Below are 19,969 nucleotides of genomic sequence, written 5' to 3' on the forward strand. Positions count from 1 at the left end.
TAAGGGTAGGCCGCGATATTGCCACCAATACCCTGTGTGCAGCTACTAGTGTGAGCGGATCCTCTCCAAAAACGTCTTTAAAAAAACAACGTTTGGCAAGCTCTGCTCTTTCAATGTATTTGTATGAAAAATTCCCGGTTCAGGTGACATTTTTTTTTTTACCTGAAAAGGTTTTGAAAAACGCCTGGCGGGAAAAAATAAAGTGCACGTCACATCATTGATGAGGACAATGCAGGAAACCTGTCCAGAGCAGACACTGAGCAGTCAGGGGTAAGGCTACGTTCACATTTGCGTTTTGCGGTGCAGAGCACAACGCAAATGTGAACGCATGCACAACGCAGCGTTTTGTGACGCATGCGTCCACTTTTGCATGGTTTTTGGCGCAGAAAAACTGCATCATGCAGCGTCCTCTGCAGCCTGACACATGCGCCACAGTGACGCATGCGTCACATAACGCAAGTGCAACGCATGTCCATGCGCCCCCCATGTTAAATATAGGAGCGCATGACGCATGCGTCACCGCGGCTGCACCCGACGCTACGCTAATGTGAACGTAGCCTAAGGGGGGACGCTTCCAAAGCCACACTGTACTACATGGCACAGATAATCTGCAGCTGTCAGTCACTGGCATGGGCTGTCCGTTCCAGCGGCCTACGGCCCCCTTCAATGCAATCTAGGGGTGCTGATGGAGTGATGGGTGTCCACTGTGGCAGTTGGAGGCCTTCTGAAGGCCTTCATCTCCACCATTCTTCATTACTGGAACTATATACCGCAAGATCAAATTCGGGCATCCATTTATATTGGTCCAAGTACAGACCACATTGCACAGACCACAATGTACAGACCGCAGTGCACGGACCACAATGCACCGACCACAATGCACAGACCACAATGTACAGACCACATTGCACAGACGATAATGTACAGATCACAATGCACCGACCACAATGCACGGACCACATTGCACAGACCACTATGCACGGACCACAGTGTACGGATCACAATGCACGGACCACAATGCAAGGACCACAATGCACAGACCACATTGCACAGACCATAATGTACAGATCACAATGTACAGACCGCAGTGCACGGACCACATTGCTCAGACCACTATGCACGGACCACACTGTACGGATCACAATGCACGGACCACAATGCAAGGACCACAATGCACAGACCACAATGCATGGACCACAATGCACGGACCATAATGCACGGACCACAGTGTACGGACCACAATGCACGGACCATAGTGCAAAGACCACAAGGCACAATGCACTGACCACAATGCACAGACCACAGTGTACAGACCACAATGCACGGACCACAATGCATGGACCACGGTGTAAAGACCACAATGCATGGACCACGGTATAAAGACCACAATGCACGGACCACAATGCACAGACTGCAATGCACAGACCACAATGCAGGAACCACAAGGCACAAAGCACAGATCGATCACAATGCACAGACCACAATCCACTGACCACAATGCACGGACCACAAGGCACAAAGCACAGATCGATCACAATGCACAGACCACCATGCAAGGACCACAGTGTACGGACCACAATGCACAGTCCATAGTGCACGGACCACCATGCACGGACCATAGTGCAAAGACCACAATGCACGGACCACTAGGCACAATGCACAGACCACAGTGTACAGACCACAATGCACAGACCACAACGCACAGACCACAATGCACAGACCACAATGCATGGACCACAGTGTACAGACCACAAAGCACGGACCACAATGCACAGACCACAATGCAAGGACCACAATGCACAGACCACAATGCACAGACCACAATGCATGGACCATAATGCACGGACCACAAGGCACAATGCACAGATCGATCACAATACACAGACCACAGTATACAGACCACAATGCACGGACCACAATGCACGGACCACAATGCACAGACCACAATGCACGGACCACAGTGTACAGACCACAAAGCACGGACCACAATGCACGGACCACAGTGTACAGACCACAAAGCACGGACCACAATGCACGGACCACAATGCACAGACCACAATGCATGGACCATAATACATGGACCACAATGCATGGACCACAAGGCACAATGCACATATCGATCACAATGCACAAACCACGGCAATGCATGGACCATAATACATGGACCACAATGCATGGACCACAAGGCACAATGCACATATCGATCACAATGCACAAACCACGGCAATGCATGGACCACAGTGTATGGACCACAGTGTACGGACCACAATGCACGGACCATAGTGCACGGACCACAATGCACAGACCACAGTGTAGAGACCACAATGCACAGACCACAGTGTACAGACCACAGTGCATGGACCTTAATGCACGGACCACAATGTATGGACCTTAATGCACGGACCACAAGGCACAATGCACAGATCAATCACAATGCACTGACCACAATGCACGGACCACAATGCACTGACCACAATGCACGGACCACAGTGTATGGACCACAATGCACGGACCACAATGCACGGATCACAGTGTATGGACCACAATGCACGGACCACAATGCACTGACCACAATGCACGGACCACAGTGTATGGACCACAATGCACGGACCACAATGCACTGACCACAATGCACGGACCACAGTGTATGGACCACAATGCACGGACTACAATCCACGGACCACAAGGCACAATGCACAGATCGATCAAAATGCACAAACCACAATGCACAGACTACGGTATACAGACCACAATGCACGGACCTTAATGCACGGACCACAATGCCCAGACCACAATGCACAGACCACAGTGTATGGACCACAGTGTGCGGACCACAATGCACAGACCACAATGCACAGATCACAATGCACGGACCACAGTGTATGGACCACAATGCACGGACCACAAGGCACAATGCACAGATTGATCACAATGCACAGACCACAATGCACGGACCACAGTGTACATTATATGGCCCACAATACAAAGTCCGACCATGGGTCTCCTGACACAAACTTGGAGCGGTAAGCCAGGACTATTTATTTTACTATGGGCCTAAGAGCTGACTGATAGGTCGCAGCTCTCTACCTGCCTGCTGTGTTTGGTGCCGATCTCTGCTGGTCCACAGTGGTCACAGACCGCTCCTGCCAGTGATTCTGCAGCGTCCGCTGTTTTCAAGTCGGCAGAGCGGCATCTTCTCTTCCCCTCTGCTATGCTGACGGGCCGTGACTGACAATCAGCGAGACATCGGCAGTGACGCCCTGTTAGCAGAGTGGAAGAAGAAGATCTGCTCTGCTGACGTGGATCAGCTGAATCGCTGGCAGAATCGGCCGGTGACCTCTCTGTAGAGCAGGCATCATTAGTTTTTAGGCCCATTGTAAAAAACCTACAAACCCCACTATCCCTGTACACTATCCCTGTACACTATCCCTGTACACTATCCCTGTACACTATCCCTGTACACTATCCCCGTACACTATCCCCGTGTACTATCCCCGTGTACTATCCCCGTATACTATCCCCGTACGCTATCCCCGTACGCTATCCCTGTACGCTATCTTTGTACGCTATCCCTGTACGCTATCCCTGTACGCTATCCCTGTACGCTATCTCTGTACGCTATCCCTGTACACTATCCCTGTACACTATCTCTGTACACTATCCCTGTGTAGTATCCCTGTATGCTATCCCTGTACGTTATCCCTGTACGCTATCTGTGTACGCTATCCCTGTACACTATCCCTGTGTACTATCACTGTACGCTATCTCTGTACGCTATCCCTGTACACTATCCCTGTACACTATCCCTGTGTAGTATCCCTGTATGCTATCCCTGTACGTTATCCCTGTACGCTATCTGTGTACGCTATCCCTGTACACTATCCCTGTACACTATCCCTGTACACTATCCCTGTGTACTATCCCTGTATACTATCCCTGTATACTATCCCTGTGTACTCTCCCTGTGTACTATCCCTGTATGCTATCCCTGTACGCTATCTCTGTACGCTATCCCTGTACACTATCCCTGTACACTATCCCCGTACACTATCCCCGTGTACTATCCCCGTGTACTATCCCCGTATGCTATCCCCGTACGCTATCCCCGTACGCTATCCCTGTACGCTATCCCTGTACGCTATCTCTGTACGCTATCCCTGTACACTATTTCTGTACACTATCCCTGTGTAGTATCCCTGTATGCTATCCCTGTACGTTATCCCTGTACGCTATCTGTGTACGCTATCCCTGTACACTATCCCTGTACACTATCCCTGTGTACTATCACTGTACGCTATCTCTGTACGCTATCCCTGTACACTATCCCTGTACACTATCCCTGTGTAGTATCCCTGTATGCTATCCCTGTACGTTATCCCTGTACGCTATCTGTGTACGCTATCCCTGTACACTATCCCTGTACACTATCCCTGTGTACTATCCCTGTATACTATCCCTGTATACTATCCCTGTGTACTCTCCCTGTGTACTATCCCTGTACGCTATCCCTGTACGCTATCTCTGTACGCTATCCCTGTACACTATCCCTGTACACTATCCCTGTACACTGTCCCTGTACACTATCTCTGTACACTATCTCTGTACACTATCCCTGTACACTATCCCTGTATACTATCCCTGTACACTATCCCTGTACACTATCCCTGTACACTATCCCTGTATACTCTCCCTGTACACTATCTCTGTACGCTATCCCTGTATGCTATCCCTGTACGCTCTCCCTGTACACTCTCCCTGTATACTCTCCCTGTACACTATCTCTGTACACTATCCCTGTGTACTATCCCTGTACACTATCCCTGTACGCTATCCCTGTATACTATCCCTGTACGCTCTCCCTGTATACTCTCCCTGTACACTATCCCTGTATACTCTCCCTGTATACTATCCCTGTATACTATCCCTGTACACTGTCCCTGTATACTGTCCCTGTGCACTCTCCCTGTACATTATCCCTGTATACTCTCCCTGTACACTATCCCTGTACACTATCCCTGTGTACAATCCCTGTATACTATCCCTGAACACTATCCCTGTATACTCTCCCTGTATACTATCCCTGTATACTATCCCTGTACACTATCTCTGTATACTATCCCTGTATACTCTCCCTGTATACTATCCCTGTACACTCTCCCTGTATACTCTCCCTGTATACTCTCCCTGTACACTATCCCTGTACACGATCCCTATACACTATCCCTGTACATTATCTCTGTATACTATCCCTGTATACTCTCCCTGTATACTCTCCCTGTATACTCTCCCTGTACACTATCCCTGTACACTATCTCTGTATACTATCCGTGTATACTATCCCTGTATACCATCCCTGTACACTATCCCTGTACACTATTCCTGTATACTATCCAGGGTGGATAAAAATCTTGATTTTTTTTAAAAAAATCAAAAAAATCAGATTTTTTTGATTTAAATCAGATTTTTTTTATTTAAATCATTTGATTTAAATCAGATTTTTTAATCAAGTTGTACACAAGCAAAACTTTGTCTTTTTGCAAATCTAATTGTTTTACAGAAATAAAAATATTAAAACAGTTGATTATGAAACCTAATAATTTTTATTTGCACTATTAAACACTCAGAATTGAACTACAGAGAGTAAGTACTTTTTAACAATAGCCTATCTCTAACGTTTGAAGTAAGCAAACATCTTCAGTGAATACATCAGTCCTTTAAGCCTACTGTTTATTTAGGACTTTTAATAGGAAAACCAGTTGTCCTGCTTTAGCAGTTCCTAAGCGGTTTCGGACTGTTGTGTCCACAAAACCAAATGAAGAAAACAATCTCTCTACTCCTGCGGATGAAGCCGATGCAGTCAGTAGCTGAGTAGCTAGATTTATTATCTTTGCTGGAAGAACAAGTGATTGCGACTTCCACCAGTCCAGTGGTTTTAGTTCATTAACGACGTTATCTGCAAACATGTATTTTTGAAATGGTGCAGATTCACACTTCAATTTCAGCACAGTTGCCACAATGTCATGGTTAGTATTGGCGAGCCACTCCATTGCAGAGTTGATTTCCGCCTCAGATAATTTTTTCCCTCTGTAGATGGGATGCAAGATATTGGCTAAATAGAGTTCTTCTTTTAATGCTTGGTCCTTGCGGTGCTGTATTGCAACCTTTACATTGTTTGAGAGGTTCAAGCGATCTAGAGAACCTTCTAAATCTTTCCAAACTTCTGTGGCATCAGCTATGGTTGCAGTATCTTTCTGCATTTTATCCAACGCAATCGATATTGGCTTTAACCTTTCCAAAAGGTCCTCGGCATTTCTCTTCACACCAAGATTTAATACTTTGCTTCGTATATTAGCATCAATTTTATCCCGATGTGTTTCGCAAATGGACAGTAATTTTGACCAGTTGTTAATAAACATTTCCAAGCAGTCAGCCAAGGTATTCCATCTAACATCTTGTGGTAGAACCAACTTCAGTCCTCCCATTTCCTTGTAGGTTGCATGTGCAAAATGATTATTGCGGAAATATTTAACAATTTCTACAACATGTTCCTTGACACCCGAAATATGCAGGTCTTTTGCCAAAAGATGCAACAAATGGGCAGAACAACCGTATGTAATGACATTTGTGTCATCCTCATGTGCCAGTTCCGCTCGCATTTTTGCCACATTGCTTGCGTTATCAGTAACTAAGCTCCTTACTTTACATCCAAACTGTTCTTGGCATTGGTGAATTGAGTTCTTAGCAATTTCAAGTAAATATTCAGCAGTATGTGAATTTCCAGATGTGTCGATTGTGTCTGTAAGGTAAGTTTCACCATCTTCTGTTGTGACACAAGTGCAAATTATGGGGTCGTTGTGGATGTTGCTCCAACCATCCAAGCTCATGTTAACAACCTTGTCTTTCAAATATTTTGTACAAGCCGCTCTTTCTATGTCGTATACAGCCTGAAGATGTTTTCCTGAGATATCAAATCTACTTGGTGGTTTGTAGCCTGGTCTAATTCCTTCGATCATTTGTACAAACAATGGGTGCTCAACTAGTCGGAAAGAAGAATTGGTTGCAAATATGAATTTAGCAATTAATTCATCAAAATGTTCTTTCTGGCTCGTCGTAGTCTTTAAGATGAATTTTTCTACACTTTGCACGCAAAGTTTTTTTTTGGGCTGCTTTGTTGAAGTTGTACCCAGATATTGATTGTCACGTGCAGCACAAGCCATATTTGACCCTGAAAGCACAGAAATTAAAAATATAAATCGACTGCGTATTTGAAGAAATATAACGAAAATATTTTGAAACAAACTTTTTGAACAATGTAATGGTCCTCGTCCTATAAGGGCTGTCTCAAAAGTTATGCTACTCAAGTTTTCCGGTGAAGTTGCTGTAATACTGGTAACTAATATCAGAGCAACTGAAAAAAATTATGTCACAAAAGTTTTAAAAATGTTTTTTTTTTAAAAATGGTCAATTTGGCAGACTTCAAAAGTGAATTGCAGCCTACAATAAAAAAAAAATAAGCGTATACACACTTTATTTTTACTTAAAGGACATGTGCACCTTTATTTTTTAAGGTGCAGTGTGCACATGTCCTCCCCCCCGCAGCTCTCTTACCTCCGATGTCAGCGCTGCGGGGATCCGTGGCTTCGTTCTGCCCGTCCGCGAGCGCGCCTCCATTCATTTCAATGGAGCGTGCGGCCCGCTGACGTCACGCCGCTGGATCACTGCGAGTAGGCTGCAACCGGAGGACGGGAGGCGGACGGTCAAAACGAAGCCACGGATCTCAGCGCTGCGGGGATCGGAGGTAAGAGCGCTGCGGGGGGGGAGGACATGTGCACCTTAAAAAAATAAAGGTGCACATGTCCTTTAGCGTTAATTTTCTGTGAAATATTGCCTTAACATAAATTTAAATTCTATACTCCAGAACTACTAGTGCTAGAAATTTCTCTTTTCATAGACTTTAACCATCCCAGTAAAATGTCTGTTAAAAAAATAGGTTGTAATTGCCAGACTTACTAGTACTAGGCTCCTGGTGCATAAGAAGCTGTGGGGGTTCATTGACATTAGTTGTATCACTATCAACATCTTCATTTCCCTTCTGGTTGCAGTTTTCATAATGTGATTTCAAACGGCAAACAAGTCCTTGGATATCCTTTTGACAGTATTTGCACTTTGCTCTTGCACCTTTCTTTCCAAGATCTGCTGCTGGCATCTCAACAAAATGAACCCAAATAGGGTCTCTCTTACGACCTGCCATGGCTCACACAGATCACTTATGAAGTTTGATTGTTACTACAGCCAAGTACTGCTGACTATCCAACAAGTTTGGGCATGTCAACTGAATGGAAAAAGAAACTAAACCAAAAGTGAAACCAGGCTAGAAGTGTGGAATTAAAGGGGCAGTATGAACAAAATGTGGAGGCTATTAATAGTTTATACAATTAAGACATGCTGCTTTTAAACACCTACCTATTGCCATATAGTAAAACAAAAAAGATTTTTACTTACTTTGGGGTCCCCCCCTCACCCTGGCGTTAGATCGTTGCCCCTAGTTTCGTCCGTGTAACTATGGGCGCACATGCGCACTGCTCTCACTTCTCATTTTAATCGTGATTTATATTAAAAAAAACCTTTTGATTTAAATCAGTGATTTAAATCATGATTAAAATCATGATTTAAATCGATCCGATTTAAATAGAAAAAAATCTTTTGATTTAAATCGTGATTTAAATCATGATTTAAATCGGCGTGATTTAAATCAATCCACCCTGATACTATCCCTGTACACGATCCCTGTACACTATCCCTCTACACTCTCCCTGTACACTATCCCTGTACACTATCCCTGTACACTATCCCTGTACACTATCCCTGTGTACTATCCCTGTATACTCTCCCTGTACACTATCCCTGTATACTATCCCTGTACACTATCCCTGTATACTATCCCTGTGTACAATCCCTGTATACTATCCCTGAACACTATCCCTGTATACTCTCCCTGTATACTATCCCTGTATACTCTCCCTGTATACTATCCCTGTACACTATCCCTGTATACTCTCCCTGTACACTATCCCTGTACACTATCCCTGTACACTATCCCTGTACACTATCCCTGTACACTATCCCTGTACACTATCCCTGTACACTATCCCTGTACACTATCCCTGTACACTATCCCTGTACACTATCCCTGTACACTATCCCTGTGTACTATCCCTGTGTACTATCCCTGTATACTCTCCCTGTACACTATCCCTGTACACTATCCCTGTACACTATCCCTGTACACTCTCCCTGTATACTATCCCTGTACACTCTCCCTGTGTACTATCCCTGTACACTATCCCTGTACACTATCCCTGTACACTATCCCTGTACACTATCCCTGTACACTAACCCTGTACACTATCCCTGTACACTATCCCTGTATACTATCCCTGTATACTATCCCTGTATACTATCCCTGTACACTATCCCTGTATACTCGCCCTGTACACTATCCCTGTACACTATCCCTGTGTACTATCCCTGTACACTGTCCCTGTATACTATCCCTGTGCACTCTCCCTGTATACTCTCCCTGTATACTATCCCTGTATACTATCCCTGTATACTATCCCTGTACACTATCCCTGTATACTCGCCCTGTACACTATCCCTGTACACTATCCCTGTGTACTATCCCTGTACACTATCCCTGTACACTATCCCTGTGTACTATCCCTGTATACTCTCCCTGTACACTATCCCTGTATACTCTCCCTGTACACTATCTCTGTACACTATCCCTGTGTACTATCCCTGTACACTATCCCTGTACGCTATCCCTGTATACTATCCCTGTACGCTCTCCCTGTATACTCTCCCTGTACAATATCCCTGTATACTGTCCCTGTATACTGTCCCTGTGCACTCTCCCTGTACACTATCCCTGTACACTATCCCTGTATACTATCCCTGTGTACAATCCCTGTATACTATCCCTGAACACTATCCCTGTATACTCTCCCTGTATACTATCCCTGTATACTCTCCCTGTATACTATCCCTGTACACTATCTCTGTATACTATCCCTGTATACTCTCCCTGTACACTATCCCTGTACACGATCCCTATACACTATCCCTGTACATTATCTCTGTATACTATCCCTGTATACTCTCCCTGTATACTCTCCCTGTACACTATCTCTGTATACTATCCGTGTATACTATCCCTGTATACTATCCCTGTACACTATCCCTGTACACTATCCCTGTATACTATCCCTGTACACGATCCCTGTACACTATCCCTCTACACTCTCCCTGTACACTATCCCTGTACACTATCCCTGTATACTATCCCTGTATACTATCCCTGTACACTATCCCTGTACACTATCCCTGTGTACTATCCCTGTATACTCTCCCTGTACACTATCCCTGTACACTCTCCCTGTATACTCTCCCTGTGTACTATCCCTGTATACTATCCCTGTACACTATCCCTGTACACTATCCTTGAACACTATCCCTGTACACTAACCCTGTACACTATCCCTGTACACTATCCCTGTATACTATCCCTGTATACTATCCCTGTACAATATCCCTGTATACTCTCCCTGTACACTATCCCTGTACACTATCCCTGTGTACTATCCCTGTACCCTATCCCTGTACACTGTCCCTGTATACTATCCCTGTATACTATCCCTGTACACTCTCCCTGTACACTATCCCTGTATACTCTCCCTGTATACTATCCCTGTAAACTCTCCCTGTGTACTATCCCTGTATACTATCCCTGTACACTATCCCTGTGTACTATCCCTGTACACTATCCCTGTACACTCTCCCTGTATACTCTCACTGTACACTATCCCTGTACACTATCCCTGTATACTCTCCCTGTATACTATCCCTGTATACTATCCCTGTACACTATCCCTGTACACTATCCCTGTGTACTATCCCTGTATACTCTCCCTGTACACTATCCCTGTACACTCTCCCTGTATACTCTCCCTGTGTACTATCCCTGTATACTATCCCTGTACACTATCCCTGTACACTATCCTTGAACACTATCCCTGTACACTAACCCTGTACACTATCCCTGTACACTATCCCTGTATACTATCCCTGTATACTATCCCTGTACAATATCCCTGTATACTCTCCCTGTACACTATCCCTGTACACTATCCCTGTGTACTATCCCTGTACCCTATCCCTGTACACTGTCCCTGTATACTATCCCTGTATACTATCCCTGTACACTCTCCCTGTACACTATCCCTGTATACTCTCCCTGTATACTATCCCTGTAAACTCTCCCTGTGTACTATCCCTGTATACTATCCCTGTACACTATCCCTGTGTACTATCCCTGTACACTATCCCTGTACACTCTCCCTGTATACTCTCACTGTACACTATCCCTGTACACTATCCCTGTATACTCTCCCTGTACACTATCCCTGTACACTATCCCTGTATACTCTCCCTGTACGCTATCCCTGTACACTATCCCTGTACACTATCCCTGTACACTATCCCTGTATACTCTCCCTGTACACTATCCCTGTATACTATCCCTGTATACTCTCCCTGTGTACTATCCCTGTATACTATCCCTGTACACTATCCCTGTACACTATCCCTGTACACTATCCCTGTATACTCGCCCTGTACACTATCCCTGTACACTATCCCTGTGTACTATCCCTGTACACTGTCCCTGTATACTCTCCCTGTACACTATCCCTGTACACTATCCCTGTATACTCTCCCTGTACACTATCCCTGTATACTATCCCTGTATACTCTCCCTGTGTACTATCCCTGTATACTATCCCTGTACACTATCCCTGTACACTATCCCTGTACACTATCCCTGTATACTCGCCCTGTACACTATCCCTGTACACTATCCCTGTGTACTATCCCTGTACACTGTCCCTGTATACTCTCCCTGTACACTATCCCTGTACACTATCCCTGTGTACTATCCCTGTACACTATCCCTGTACACTATCCCTGTGTACTATCCCTGTATACTCTCCCTGTACACTATCTCTGTACACTATCCCTGTGTACTATCCCTGTACACTATCCCTGTACGCTATCCCTGTATACTATCCCTGTACGCTCTCCCTGTATACTCTCCCTGTACAATATCCCTGTATACTCTCCCTGTACACTATCCCTGTATACTATCCCTGTACACTATCCCTGTATACTGTCCCTGTATACTGTCCCTGTGCACTCTCCCTGTATACTCTCCCTGTACACTATCCCTGTATACTCTCCCTGTACACTATCCCTGTACACTATCCCTGTATACTATCCCTGTGTACAATCCCTGTATACTATCCCTGAACACTATCCCTGTATACTCTCCCTGTATACTATCCCTGTATACTCTCCCTGTATACTATCCCTGTGTACTATCCCTGTACCCTATCCCTGTATACTATCCCTGTATACTATCCCTGTACACTATCCCTGTACACTATCCCTGTGTACTATCCCTGTACCCTATCCCTGTGTACTATCCCTGTACACTATCCCTGTACACTATCCCTGTGTACTATCCCTGTATACTCTCCCTGTACACTATCCCTGTACACTATCCCTGTGTACTATCCCTGTATACTATCCCTGAACACTATCCCTGTATACTCTCCCTGTATACTATCCCTGTATACTCTCCCTGTATACTATCCCTGTACACTATCCCTGTATACTATCCCTGTACACTCTCCCTGTACACTATCCCTGTATACTCTCCCTGTATACTATCCCTGTACACTCTCCCTGTGTACTATCCCTGTATACTATCCCTGTACACTATCCTTGTGTACTATCCCTGTACACTATCCCTGTATACTATCCCTGTACACTCTCCCTGTATACTCTCCCTGTACACTATCCCTGTACACTATCCCTGTATACTCTCCCTGTACGCTATCTCTGTACACTATCCCTGTACACTATCCCTGTATACTATTCCTGTATACTATCCCTGTATACTATCCCTGTACACTCTCCCTGTACACTATCCCTGTATACTCTCCCTGTATACTCTCCCTGTATACTATCCCTCTACACTCTCCCTGTGTACTATCCCTGTATACTATCCCTGTACACTACCCCTGTGTACTATCCCTGTATACTATCCCTGTACACTATCCCTGTATACTATCTCTGTACACTCTCCCTGTACACTATCCCTGTATACTCTCCCTGTACACTATCCCTGTACACTATCCCTGTACACTATCCCTGTGTACTATCCCTGTACACTATCCCTGTACACTATCCCTGTACACTATCCCTGTACACTATCCCTGTACACTATCCCTGTACACTATCCCTGTACACTATCCCTGTACACTCTCCCTGTATACTATCCCTGTACACTATCCCTGTACACTATCCCTGTATACTATCCCTGTACACTATCCCTGTGTACTATCCCTGTATACTATCCCTGTACACTATCCCTGTACACTATCCCTGTGTACTATCCCTGTATACTATCCCTGTACACTATCCCTGTATACTATCCCTGTACACTCTCCCTGTACACTATCTGTTATGACCTTGTGGTTAGGAGCACCCGGCACGACCTGATAGTTAAACTCACGCAGGACAAGCTCTGGGATGTGGGAGCTCTGCTGACCGCAGACCCTAATCCTATCACAACAACTAGAAATAGCTGTGGAGCGTTCCTGACTCTCCCTAGACACCTCTTCACAGCCTAAGAGTTAGCTAGCCCTAGAGATAGAAAATAAAGCCTACCTTGCCTCAGAGAAATTCCCCAAAGGAAAAGGCAGCCCCCCACATATATTGACTTTGAGTAAAGATGAAAGTCACAAACGCAGAAATGAAACACGTTTCAGCAAAGGGAGGCCAGACTTACTAAACAGACAGAGGATAGGAAAGGTATCTTTGCGGTCAGCACAAAAAACTACAAAAGACCACGCAGAGTGTGCAAAAAGACCTCCGCACCGACTCACGGTGCGGAGGTGCCACTCTGCATCCCAGAGCTTCCAGCTAGCAAGACAAAATCATGATAACCAGCTGGACAAGGAAACAATGAACAAATAATAACTATCAGGAACTTAGCTTCTGCTGGAGAAGACAGGTCACCAGAAAGATCCAAGAGCGAACTGAACCAATGCAGGAACATTGACAGCTGGCATGGAGTAACGATTTGAGTGGAGTTAAATAGAGCAGCCAACCAAAGGATAAACCACGTCACCTGTGTAAGGAACCTCAGAAGCAGCAGCTTCACTCACAGCCACCAGAGGGAGCCCATAGACAGAACTCGCCGAAGTACCATTCACGACCACAGGAGGGAGTTCGACAACAGAATTCACAACAGTACCCCCCCCCTTGAGGAGGGGTCACCGAACCCTCACCAGAGCCCCCAGGCTGATCAGGATGAGCCAAATGAAAGGCACGAACAAGATCGGCAGCATGAACATCAGAGGCAAAAACCCAGGAATTATCTTCCTAACCATAACCCTTCCACTTGACCAGGTACTGGAGTTTCCGTCTCGAAACACGAGAATCCAAAATCTTCTCCACCACATACTCCAACTCCCCCTCAACCAACACCGGGGCAGGAGGATCAACGGAGGGAACCATAGGCGCCACGTATCTCCGCAACAACGACCTATGGAACACATTATGGATGGCAAAAGAAGCTGGAAGGTCCAAACGAAATGACACAGGATTAAGAACTTCAGAAATCTTATACGGACCAATGAAACGAGGCTTAAACTTAGGAGAGGAAACCTTCATAGGAACATGACGAGATGACAACCAAACCAAATCCCCAACACGAAGTCGGGGACCAACACAGCGCCGGCGGTTAGCGAAACGTTGAGCCTTCTCCTGGGACAATGTCAAATTGACCACCACATGAGTCCAAATCTGCTGCAACCTGTCCACCACCGTATCCACACCAGGACAGTCCGAAGGCTCAACCTGCCCTGAAGAGAAACGAGGATGGAAACCAGAATTACAGAAAAAAAGGAGAAACTAAAGTAGCCGAGCTGGCCCGATTATTAAGGGCGAACTCAGCCAAAGGCAAGAAGGACACCCAATCATCCTGATCAGCAGAAACAAAGCATCTCAGATATGTTTCCAAAGTCTGATTAGTTCGTTCGGTTTGGCCATTAGTCTGAGGATGGAAAGCCGAAGAAAAAGACAAATCAATGCCCATCTTAGCACAAAAGGACCGCCAAAACCTCGAAACAAAATGGGAACCTCTGTCCGAGACGATGTTCTCTGGAATGCCATGCAAAAGAACCACATGCTGGAAAAACAATGGCACCAAATCAGAGGAGGAAGGCAATTTAGACAAGGGTGCCAAATGGACCATCTTAGAGAAGCGATCACAAACCACCCAAATGACCGACATCCTTTGAGAAACAGGGAGATCAGAAATAAAATCCATGGAAATATGCGTCCAGGGCCTCTTCGGGACCGGCAAGGGCAAAAGCAACCCACTGGCACGAGAACAGCAGGGCTTAGCCCGAGCACAAGTCCCACAGGACTGCACAAAAGAACGCACATCCCGTGACAAAGAAGGCCACCAAATGGATCTAGCCACCAAATCTCTGGTACCAAAGATTCCAGGATAACCAGCCAACACCGAACAATGAACCTCAGAGATAACTCTACTAGTCCATCTATCAGGGACAAACAGTTTCTCCGTAGGACAACGGTCAGGTCTATCAGCCTGAAACTTCTGCAGCACGCGCCACAAATCAGGGAAGATGGCAGACAAAATTACCCCCTCTTTAAGAATACCCGCCGGCTCCGGAACTCTCGGAGAGTCAGGCACAAAACTCCTTAACAGGGCATCAGCCTTCACATTCTTAGATCCCGGAAGGTATGAAACCACAAAATCAAAACGGGAGAAAAAGAGCGACCATCGAGCCTGTCTAGGATTCAACCGTTTGGCAGACTCAAGATAAGTCAAATTCTTGTGATCCGTCAAGACCACCACGCGATGTTTAGCTCTTTAAGCCAATGTCGCCACTCCTCGATTGCCCACTTCATGGCCAACAACTCTCGATTGCCAACATCATAATTGCGCTCAGCAGGCGAGAATTTTCTAGAAAAGAAGGCACAGGGTTTCATCACTGAGCCATCAGAACTTCTTTGCGACAAAACAGCCCCTGCTCCAATCTCAGAAGCATCAACCTCAACCTGAAACGGGAGCGAAACATCTGGCTGGCACAACACAGGGGCAGAAGAAAAACGACGCTTCAACTCCTGAAAAGCCTCTACAGCCGCAGAGGACCAATTGACCACATCAGCACCTTTCTTGGTCAAATCAGTCAACGGTTTAGCAATACTAGAAAAATTAGCGATGAAGCGACGGTAAAAATTAGCAAAGCCCAGGAACTTCTGCAGGCTATTCACAGATGTCGGCTGAGTCCAATCATAAATGGCCTGAACTTTAACAGGGTCCATCTCGATAGTAAAAGGGGAAAAAATGAAACCCAAAAATGAAACCTTCTGAACTCCAAAGAGACACTTTGACCCCTTCACAAACAAGGAATTCGCACGAAGGACCTGGAACACCATTCTGACCTGCTTCACATGAGACTCCCAATCATCCGAAAAGACCAAAATGTCATCCAAATATACAATCATGAATCTATCCAGGTACTCTCGGAAGATGTCATGCATAAAGGACTGAAACACAGATGGAGCATTAGAAAGCCCGAATGGCATAACCAGGTACTCAAAATGGCCCTCGGGCGTATTAAATGCTGTTTTCCATTCATCGCCCTGTTTAATTCGCACAAGATTATACGCCCCTCGAAGATCTATCTTGGTGAACCAACTAGCCCCCTTAATCCGAGCAAACAAATCAGACAGCAGCGGCAAAGGATACTGAAATTTGACTGTGATCTTATTAAGAAGGCGGTAATCAATACAAGGTCTCAAAGAGCCATCCTTCTTGGCCACAAAAAAGAACCCCGCTCCCAATGGTGACGACGACGGGCGAATATGACCCTTCTCCAAGGATTCCTTTATATAACTCCGCATAGCGGCGTGCTCTGGCACAGATAAATTAAACAGACGGCCCTTAGGAAACTTACTACCAGGAATCAAATTAATAGCACTATCGCAATCCCTATGAGGAGGTAGGGCACCGGATTTGGGCTCTTCAAATACATCCCGGTAATCTGATAAAAACTCAGGGACTTCAGAAGGAGTGGAAGGCGAAATTGACAACAATGGAACATCACCATGTACCCCCTGACAACCCCAGCCGGACACAGACATAGATTTCCAATCCAACACTGGATTATGGACCTGTAGCCATGGCAACTCCAAAACGACCACATCATGCAGATTATGCAACACCAAAAAGCGAATATCCTTCTGATGTGCAGGAGCCATGCACATGGTAAATTGAGTCCAGTACTGAGGCTTATTCTTGGCCAAAGGCGTAGCATCAATTCCTCTCAATGGAATAGGATACTGCAAGGGCTCCAAGAAAAAACCACAGCGCCTGGCAAACTCCAAGTCCATCAAATTCAGGGCAGCGCCTGAATCCACAAATGCCATAACAGAATAGGACGACAGAGAGTAAATCAGAGTAACGGACAAAAGAAATTTAGACTGTACCGTACCAATGGTGGCAGACCTAGCGAACCGCTTAGTGCGCTTAGGACAATCGGAGATAGCATGAGTGGATTGACCACAGTAAAAACACAGTCCATTCAGACGTCTGTGTTCTTGCCGTTCAGCTCTGGTCAAAGTCCTATCACACTGCATAGGCTCAGGCCTATGCTCAGAGAATACCGCCAGATGGTGCACAGCTTTGCGCTCACGCAAGCGCCGATCGATCTGAATGGCCAAGGACATAGACTCATTCAGACCAGCAGGCGTGGGAAATCCCACCATGACATCCTTAAAGGCTTCAGAAAGACCCTTTCTGAAAATTGCCGCCAGGGCACACTCATTCCACTGAGTAAGCACAGACCACTTTCTAAACTTCTGACAGTACACCTCCGCTTCATCCTGACCCTGACACAAAGCCAGCAAGATTTTCTCTGCCTGATCCACTGAATTAGGTTCATCATAAAGCAATCCAAGCGCCAGGAAAAACGCATCAACATCAGGCAATGCCGGATCTCCTGGCGCAAGGGAAAATGCCCAGTCTTGAGGGTCACCACGTAACAAAGAAATAATGATTTTCACTTGTTGAACAGGGTCACCTGAGGAGCGAGGTTTCAAGGCAAGAAACAATTTACAATTATTTTTGAAATTCAAGAACTTAGATCTATCACCAAAAAACAAATCAGGAATTGGAATCCTAGGCTCTGACATCGGATTCTGAACCACAAAATCTTGAATGTTTTGTACACTTATAGTGAGATTATCCATCAAAGAAGACAGACCTTGAATGTCCATGTCAACACCTGTGTTCTGAACCACCCAGATGTAAAGGGCAAAAGAGAGACAAAACACACTGCAAAGAAAAAAAAAATGGTCTCAGAACTTCTCTTATCCCTCTATTGAGATGCATTAGTACTTTGGGCCACCTGTACTGTTATGACCTGGTGGTCAGGACAATAATGGACCTGGTGGATAAGAGCACACGGAAAGACCTGATAGTTACTGATAATATAGGACGAGCTCTGGGACGTGGGAACTCTGCTGACCGCAATCCCTAATCCTATCACGCACACTAGAAATAGCCGTGGATTGCGCCTAACGCTCCCTATGCAACTCGGCACAGCCTAAGAAACTAGCTAGCCCTGAAGATAGAAAAATAAAGCCTACCTTGCCTCAGAGAAATTCCCCAAAGGAAAAGGCAGCCCCCCACATATAATGACTGTGAGTAAAGATGAAAATACAAACACAGAGATGAAATAGAATTAGCAAAGTGAGGCCCGACTTACTGAACAGACCGAGGATAGGAAAGGTAGCTTTGCGGTCAGCACAAAAACCTACAAAAGACCACGCAGAGGGCGCAAAAAGGCGCTCCCTCTGCGTCCCAGAGCTTCCATCAAGCAAGACAACAAACAAAATAGCAAGCTGGACAGAAAAATAGTAAACCAGAGAAAAACAAGCAGGCAACTTAGCTTCTGCTGGGAAGACAGGTCACAAGAACGATCCAGGAGTGAACAAGACCAATACTGGAACATTGACAGGTGGCATGGAGCAAAGATCTAAGTGGAGTTAAATAGAGCAGCCAGCTAACGAATTAACCTCGTCACCTGTGGAAGGAAACTCAGAAACACCCACAGCCACCAGAGGAATTCCATGGACAGAACCAGCCGAAGTACCATTCATGACCAAAGGAGGGAGCCCGACAACAGAATTCACAACACCCTGTACACTATCTCTGTACACTATCTCTGTACACTATCCCTGAATACTATACCTGTATACTCTCCCTGTGTACTATCCCTGTACACTATCCCTGTACACTATCCCTGTACACTATCCCTGTACACTATCCCTGTACACTATCCCTGTACACTATCCCTGCATACTATCCCTGTACACTATCCCTGTATACTATCCCTGTACACTATCCCTGTACACTATCCCTGTACACTATCCCTGTACACTATCCCTGTATACTATCCCTGTACACTATCCCTGTACACTATCCCTGTACACTATCCCTGTACACTATCCCTGTACACTATCCCTGTGTACTATCCCTGTACACTATCCCTGTGTACTATCCCTGTACACTATCCCTGTACACTATCTCTGTACACTATCCCTGTATACTATCCCTGTACACTATCCCTGTATACTATCCCTGTACACTATCCCTGTACACTATCCCTGTACACTATCCCTGTATACTATCCCTGTACACTATCCCTGTACACTATCCCTGTATACTATCCCTGTACACTATCCCTGTACACTATCCCTGCACACTATCCCTGTATACTATCCCTGTACACTATCCCTGTATACT

General features: G+C 45.6%; 1 protein-coding gene across 1 annotated transcript; it reads right to left on the reverse strand.

The window, feature by feature from the left end:
• Positions 1–5,581: 5,581 nt before the first annotated feature.
• On the reverse strand, positions 5,582–8,349 carry LOC138661902 (uncharacterized). Its single transcript, XM_069746858.1, has 2 exons — positions 8,011–8,349; positions 5,582–7,225 (listed from the first exon to the last, which is right to left on the reverse strand). Exons 1-2 carry the CDS (start codon positions 8,249–8,251, stop codon positions 5,721–5,723), a joined length of 1,746 nt encoding a protein of 581 aa, XP_069602959.1. The 5' UTR covers positions 8,252–8,349; the 3' UTR covers positions 5,582–5,720.
• Positions 8,350–19,969: the final 11,620 nt, after the last annotated feature.

The sequence above is a fragment of the Ranitomeya imitator genome, chromosome 2, assembly GCF_032444005.1.
Source record: "Ranitomeya imitator isolate aRanImi1 chromosome 2, aRanImi1.pri, whole genome shotgun sequence".
Classification (NCBI taxonomy): domain Eukaryota; kingdom Metazoa; phylum Chordata; class Amphibia; order Anura; family Dendrobatidae; genus Ranitomeya; species Ranitomeya imitator.

Bases quoted from the DNA above. Each gene is read 5' to 3' on its own strand.
- LOC138661902 (XM_069746858.1), bottom strand. From the start codon at position 8,251: ATGGCAGGTCGTAAGAGAGACCCTATTTGGGTTCATTTTGTTGAGATG. The intron at 7,226-8,010 runs GTAAGTCTGGCA...CTGTGCTTTCAG, and splicing joins GCACCAGGAGCCTAGTACTA to GGTCAAATATGGCTTGTGCT.